The sequence below is a fragment of the Austrofundulus limnaeus genome, unplaced genomic scaffold, assembly GCF_001266775.1.
Source record: "Austrofundulus limnaeus strain Quisiro unplaced genomic scaffold, Austrofundulus_limnaeus-1.0 Scaffold582, whole genome shotgun sequence".
Lineage (NCBI taxonomy): Eukaryota > Metazoa > Chordata > Actinopteri > Cyprinodontiformes > Rivulidae > Austrofundulus > Austrofundulus limnaeus.
This window is the reverse complement of record NW_013952984.1, coordinates 45725-53322: the sequence shown is the minus strand read 5'-3', so window position 1 is coordinate 53322 and position 7598 is coordinate 45725. Positions and strand designations below refer to the sequence as shown.

Below are 7598 nucleotides of genomic sequence, written 5' to 3'. Positions count from 1 at the left end.
TGTGGTTCTGCTGCTGAGAGTGGTGTCTGATTTCAATCTTGCACAGACCACATCCACTGCCTTATCAACAGGAACTATTGTGCCTTCTAGCCTTCAGACTGTCCCGACAGTGCCCCCTAGTGGGTTAATATATCAAAGACAATGAATGTGTAAATAACCATTTAAGCAAAATATATTTTAATAAATTTTTTGTCCTTGTCTGGTGGTGTTACTTGCTCTTGCTGTCCGTGTTGGTCTCCAACCCTGGTCTCCCACTCTGTGGTCCGATGCTCTACCCATTACCCTATTAGAAGGCCACGTTATACGTCCGTCGGAGGGCGGTGTCTTTGGCGGTGTCTTTAACGCTAACCATGAAATTTTCTCTAAGGTTAACCTTAGTGGCTTTTTGCCTCATGTTAACCTGTTTTTTATGCCTCATATTAACCAGATAGTAGTTTTATGCCTCATATTAACCAGCTGACAATCAGAAGCCATTCTATGGGACGGGGAACCTGCTAAGCGGAACAGGCGGGACATTCTGAAGCCATTCTATGGGACTAATAACGGCCTATTAACATCCATTTCATGGATGATAACATCCGAAGTGGGTGACTCATCACTGAACATAACTTTCATCCAGTCATCCACAGTCCATGATTGCCTCTCCTTAGCCCATTGCAGTCTTGTTCTTTTTTGTTTAGGTGTCAGTGATGGTTTTCTTTTAACTTTCCTGTATTGAAATCCCATTTCCTTTATGCGATGTCTTACAGTTCAGTCACATACATTGGCTCCAGCTTCCTCCCATTTATGCTTCATCTGTTTAGTTGTACTTCTTCAGTTTTCAAGACAAATGGCCTTAAGTTGTTAGTCTTGACGCTTTGATGTCTTTCTTGGTCTACCAGTGTACTTGGCTTTAACAACTTTTCCATGCTGTTTGTTTTTGGTCCATATCTTGGATACAGCTGACTGTGAACAGCCCACATCTTTAGCAACCATGTGTGAAGAGTTATCTTCTTCAAGAAGTTTCACAATCCTCTCTTTTGTTTCAAGAGACATTTCTCTTGTTGGGGCCATGGTTCTTGCCACTCCACTTGGTCCAGCAGCCCTCCAAGGTGTCATGACTGCAGGTGTTTTTAACTGCAGACTAACCAGCAGATCTAATATGAGGCAGGTGTCCATTTAGGGAAAGGAAATTGACTGGGTGTGTCCTTATTTTCTACCTCCAATTTAAGTGATTCCATACTTTTTCCTCAGAATTGAGTGATTCCATATTTTTTTCCCCTGTGCTTGGTCAATAGAAGTAACATTCACTGACTTCCACAATGTTTTCTCTTCATTTCTTTGAGTGTTCCTGAAAGCCAACAAGTTGCACTTTGGAATGACCTCATTATTGTTTCATGTTTTTGATCTGAGTTTGTTTTACAGAATGAAATGTTTGAATGAGTGCTCATCCAAGACTGCTGACTCCATACTTTTTGTCAGCGGTTGTTGCATTCTTTTACACAGATATGTAATCTGAGTGCTTGGATAAGCCTGAACAATGCTAATCAATGTGAGGGCTCTTGTTTGGTTACCCTTTAGCCAAGCCTCTGCCCTTCTATCTGTGCTTTCTGTTCTGTGATGTCATTATTATTAATTATTAATTATTTCACAGAACATGTAAAAAATCAGATTATCCTTATGAAACGAAAGTGCGATATAAAGCAGAGACCCACCTGTTCCTTCCTCTTCCACAGTGGCACTGATGTACAATTGGTCTTGCAATATCTTATTGTCAATTCTGGTAAATGCTGACATTTTGAATTCAAATGTAGCACATCCTGTATTGTCTGTCTAGAATTCCAAAAATAGAAAAATCAGAGAGATATGTAGATAACAGACAGTGTGGAAACACTCGAAATTAAGACAACAGAAGATGAGACTTTTTGTACTTTTCGCCTTTATACAGAAAGGCAACATGACATGTCAGATTCAAGAAACAGCGGCAAGAAAAGAAGATCAGAATTTGTCTAACATTTTAACCCAGAAAAACATTATTTAGCAAACCTGAACACAAACAACTCTACCTCCTTTGTCTTTGTGTCACATGGCTCAGTTATCTCATCTTCGTCTGGGCTTCTAGCTTGCGGACCAAAATAATAGTGCATAATAGGTCGACACGCCTTAACTGTAATACTTCCTGGCACAGGCTGTCCATACGTGTACCTAAATAAATTAGAACAGATCAGTGAGTTGTGAAGTTGACAACAAAGATCTACTTTAAATGTTTCAGGTATTCTGTTTGGAAAGAACTACTTACTTTGCACATACTTCAGCATCAAATTCTTCTGACCCAATACTTATTTCATCTTTTACATTTACTGTTGCAGAGAATTTGGGCAAAACTGAAAGCAACAAAACCATGCAGTACATTACTACAGTATTTAAATACAAATGGAAATGGACCTTTTCTTGTTTATAAAAATAGTCCCATCGTACCGTATTTCTCAACCTTGAAGCTGTGATATGTTTTTCTTTCACCCACTGAGACAATGATTTCATAAGATCCGTCACGAGCCTCAGAGTTCAAGGAGTAAGAAAGTTGTAGTATTTTGCTATTGGAGGTTTCATTGAGCCACTGTCCAATCCTGTTGTTGAGAGGATCCTGTTCAAAGAGGAAAAATCAGAAAAAAAACTATAGGTGATTTTCTTCAAATGTTGAAATTTCAAACCCATTTGCTAAAAGAAAGACATACTTTCAACTACAGAAACAAATGCCTTTTTGTCCTACCTATCTCTTCATACATGTTATTGTAATGTACAGCTGGGCATTTAAACATGAGACAACATAGATTAATGTGTTTGAGTGGTTAATTTGCTAAACAAAAAGTGTACTTTCTTACCTCCACTTCAATGATGTTATACTGTGAGAAAAAGAAAGAAAAGCTTGTCAAACAAAGTTTTTTTTTAATTAAAAGAATGAACCCAAACCAAAAAGTAATTTGGGGACAACGTCACATACTTTTAAGTTATTCTTTTTCTATTGAATCAGTTAGAAGATTAAAATTAATTAGGAGGTGTGGGCAAATCTTTCTAAAACATTTTCCCCCTATATAAAAAAATAGGACCAAAACATTAAAAGCAAAGATGAAATTCTTTGAGGATCTTTTAAATCCAACTGTGTTCATAATAATTTTCTTGACTTAAAAAAAGTAGAAATTATTGGGAGATGGTCTAAATCATTGATTTTCAAAGTTTTCAACATAATAAAGCAAACACAAAGAAAAAAACTTAAATATTTATCAAGTTTATGTATTTAAAAAGTTGAAAATCACAATATTTTAAAGGCCAACTCTTGTGTATGAAAAGGGATTGAAGGGAATTTTATATTAACTGAAATTTAGGTACAGTTGTGTAATTTACACTTTGTGATCCATTAGTGGAAGTGGAGAACTTTGTTTTTAACAAGTTACTTTAGTTTATATTGTCCTGATGCATCTCAGTAATCCAGGTAGAAAAAAATAAAAATAAAAAATCAGTAGTTCCTCTGGATGGTTCTTCTTTAGTGAAACGTTTAATCTCTCCTCTAAGAGACTTCTTCAATCTGATGAGTTTCAGGTGAACTGGAAAACTTTAAAATCCAATGGAAACATGGAAAACTTTCAAATCCAAGCTCTTATTTTGAAGGGAAGATACTGGTTTCCTGTTCTCTGTGCTTTCGTTTCCCATCACAAATCAAATCCATCATGTACCCAGAATGCATCACTTCAGTTTTCCAATAATCAGTTTTAAAATTACTTTATTGATGCTTCTTTAATAAAAAACTACAACAAACAAAAGAAAAAGACAAAGAAGCAGCCGAACTAGCAATCCTCAACAACTTTTTAATTTTTACACCATGAGCCAAAGTTCTGTTTCAGGAAATCACACCCCCAGCCATCGGCAGTTGTAAGTTAAGCTGCAAAAGGGTTCATACACTGCTAGTTGGCAGTGTTGTGCATACATTGTACATGAATTGTTGCCAGCTAGTGAGTGTCAAAATGAACTCGTGCTCTAAAATTAGCTTCTGCTAATATTTCTATGGCACAGCCTAAGCACTAAGTTGCGGACCTAAATATTTTCACAAGCGCTTTAGAAATTGCAAAACTAAATTTTGGGTTAGGGCTGCCCACCACTGACGATCATAGTATTACACACCTGTCACCATCCCCAGAAAAGCTTACTTCAAGGTGTTGGAAGAGAGGTTCCGATAGATTTTAAAAGCTCAGATTCAGGAGCAGGACTGAGCAGTGTGTTGTCCATCCTGGTCGTGGAACAGTGGTCCAGACCTTTACCCTTTCAGAGTTTCTAACGGGGTCATGGGAATTTCCGCTTTCAATCTAGATCGGTTTTGTGGAGATGACCTTTGGCCATATTACTGCAGGAGCATTGAGTGTCTGGGTTTCTGTTAAGGACAACCCGTGTCCACATTCTTGGAGCAAAGTCGAGCTTGTTCTTTGTGTGAGATGGTCTCTGCCACTGTTGTCCCTTTTTTCCAATCCTATTTGCGATGTTCAGGGACTGCGCAGTCTTGGAGAGAAGGGCGCCTGATTTGCAAACCACAGTGTCTCATCTTTGCTTTATGCAGCAGGTTCTGTTGGCTAAGACCTTCTGTGTGCACTCGGATAGTTTGCAGTTGAGTGTGAAGTGGCTGGAATGGGGGTTCATTTCCTCTAAGTCTGAGGTCATGGCTCTTGATCAGAAAAGAGTGGAATGCCCTATTCGGGTCGTGGGGGAGTCTTTGCATCAAGTGCAAAAATAGAAACATTTAGGCATATTTTTCATGAGTGGGATGGAGCAGGAGATAGACCGACAGATTGGGGCCTTGTCCTCAGTAATGAGGGCACAGCTTCTGTCAGTCGTAAAGAAAGAATTGAGTCGAAAGGCAACGCTCTAAATTTACTGGTCTATACATTCCAACCCCACCCGCTTCGGATGTTATCATCCATGAAATGGATGTTATTAGGCGTTATCACTCCCCTAGAATGGCTCCAGAATGTCCCGCCTGTGCCGGTTAGCAGATTCCCTGTCCCATAGAATGGCTTCTGATTGTCAGCTGGTTAGTATGAGGCATAAAACCACTATCTGGTTAGTATGAGGCATAAAACCACTATCTGGTTAATGAGGCGTAAAACCACTATCTGGTTAGTATGAGGCATAAAACCACTATCTGGTTAGTATGAGGCATAAAACCACTATCTGGTTAATATGAGGCATAAAAACTGGTTAACATGATGCAAAAAAGCCACTGAGGTTAACCTTAGAGAAAATTTCATGCTTAGCGCCAAAGGCACCGCCAAAGACACTGCCCTCCAACAGGTGTACAACGTGGTCTTCTAATAAGGTAATGGGTAGAGCATCGGACCACAGAGCGGCAGGCTAGGTTTCGAGACCGACATGGACAGCAAGAGCAAGGAACTCCACCAGACAAGGAAAAAAATATTAAAATATGGTTTGCTTAAATGGTTATTTACACATTCATTGTCTTTGATATATTAACCCACTAGGGGGCACTGTCGGGAGAGTCTGAAGGATAGAAGGCACAATAGGGACATTCTGAAGCCATTGTATGGGACTGATAACGCCGAATAATGTCCATTCCATGGACTGATAACATCAGAATCCCCTACCAACCCTCACAAATGATCATCAGGAATGGATTATACCTGAAGAAACAAGATTTAGGATACAAGCAACCAAAATGAGCTTCCTTCATAAGGTGGCTGGTCTCAGCCTTACAAACTGAGTCATGAGATTTGTTATCCGGTGGGAGCTCATAATAGAGCCGCTGCTCCATTACATCGAGGGGTGCCAGTTGAGATGGTTTGGGCATCTGTTAAGGATGCTTTCTGGTTGCCTCCCGAGGGAGGTGCTTCAGGCATGCACAGGTGAAAGGAGACCCCAGGGAAGACCCATGACACACTGGAGGGACTGTGTCCCTCGTCCGGCCTACATGCTTCAGAATCCTCCCAGAAGACTTGGAAGAGGTGGCTGGGGAGACAGAGGTCTGGGTCTCCCTGCTGAAGCTGCTGCCCACAACCTGACTTTGAATAAGTGGAAGATAAATTATGGACCAATGGATGTACTAAAACTCTTTTAAACCTTTTTTTTATTTCTGGAGAAAGCATCAGAGTTTTTTAAGCACTACCTAGACACTAATACACATTTTATTGTAAATGTCACTGTTGTAAAATGGTTTCAAAAGGTCATTGCAGCATATGCAATAAATAAATAAATAAATAAATAAATAAATAAATAAATAAATAAATAAATAAATAAACAACCAGCAGCAGAGAAAACAAACGTCAGCACAAACAGCTTTATCTAAACAGGCCCTGGATTATTGATTCTTCAATTTAAGCTAAACAGTTGTAGACGTAATGCAGCTTTGAGTACAGAATTTGTAATATATTTTGCTTATCTATAATCATATGAAAAGATCTACAAGCACATCTTTCAAATCACAGGAAGGAAAAATCATGCATACTACCTTCCTTCATATTATTTGTACAGTAGGAGAGTTGTTTTGAAAAAATGAACATTAAATACTCACCAGCTCATTGGCAAGTCTTAACTTGGAGTCCAATGTGACAACTCTGAAATGCACTGGTGATTAAAAAAAATAACTATTGACACAGTGAACTTAGGACCTTTCAGTAAACAAATGATTAGCAGGAAACCATGTGAAATACAAGCTGTGCTCTGCAAATATTGTTAACAGTTTAATGAACAGGAAACTTGATGCAATTTTCTCAAAGTTACCTGTCTGTCCAGGGAGGTAGATCGGTTTATCCGTTTGGATAAAGGTCTTTGGTTTATAGGCTTTAATCATGACTTTTCTGGCTTCTACTGAGTGAAAAGTGTTTCCTCGTACTTCCACCTCAAATGTTTGCACATCTTCGTTTGTTACTAAAGGAACCTGTGACAGCAAGCATTGTAAAATTGTAAGAACATTAGTTTGTAACAGTATGAAACATCCCAAACAAAATGTCAGTGCTCCCCATTTAAAAAAATTAAACATCACATTTTGAATGCATTTGTTAAAATAACTGTGACGTTTGACCTGAAACTGAATGCAGTCATGAAACTCTGTGCTGGACGATTTCTCATAAAGAGTTGTGTTCTTTTCCTGGGACCTCAAAGTGATGGTCATGGCCATCATTTCACCTGGTTCCAAGAGGCTCACACAGAATTTAGTCTCAGCTCCAGCCTCTAGAACTGCAGGTATGGTCACCATGTAATGGCTACGAAAATAAAAATCACAAGTTACCTCACGTGTCTGATTTGACATTAAAAAACAAATCTGTTTTCCTTTAACCCTAATTTAAAACTGCAAACATTCTAATTTTCTCATGAAACTTACGGTACTGTAGCCTGTTGAGCAACACATATCCCACTCCAAAGGACACACAGAGTCCATGTCCACATCTGACTTACAGGACGAGCCATGACTGACTGCAGTGCTCTGCAGGGTAAACATCTCTTAAATAGACTGCAGAAGTACCTCCCAGTTTGACCCATGCAGCACACACACACACACACACACACACACACACACACACACACACACACACACACACACACACACACACACACACACA

The 7598-nt window shown here is 39.1% G+C and overlaps 1 protein-coding gene across 1 annotated transcript in view; it reads right to left on the bottom strand.

Annotated features, from left to right (window-relative positions):
- The window catches only part of LOC106530959 (alpha-2-macroglobulin), a 61288-nt gene extending 53817 nt beyond the window's left edge, over nucleotides 1–7471 (bottom strand). Inside the window, exons 1-9 of the mRNA XM_014026695.1 lie at nucleotides 7361–7471; nucleotides 7061–7241; nucleotides 6760–6916; nucleotides 6551–6603; nucleotides 2862–2882; nucleotides 2458–2623; nucleotides 2279–2363; nucleotides 2046–2184; nucleotides 1695–1812 (exon numbers count right to left, since the gene is read on the bottom strand). Coding sequence (XP_013882149.1) covers nucleotides 1695–1812; nucleotides 2046–2184; nucleotides 2279–2363; nucleotides 2458–2623; nucleotides 2862–2882; nucleotides 6551–6603; nucleotides 6760–6916; nucleotides 7061–7241; nucleotides 7361–7446 — 1006 coding nt within the window. The 5' untranslated portion in view covers nucleotides 7447–7471. The remainder of the gene's footprint in view (nucleotides 1–1694; nucleotides 1813–2045; nucleotides 2185–2278; nucleotides 2364–2457; nucleotides 2624–2861; nucleotides 2883–6550; nucleotides 6604–6759; nucleotides 6917–7060; nucleotides 7242–7360) is intronic.
- Between the last annotated feature and the right edge of the window lie 127 nt (nucleotides 7472–7598).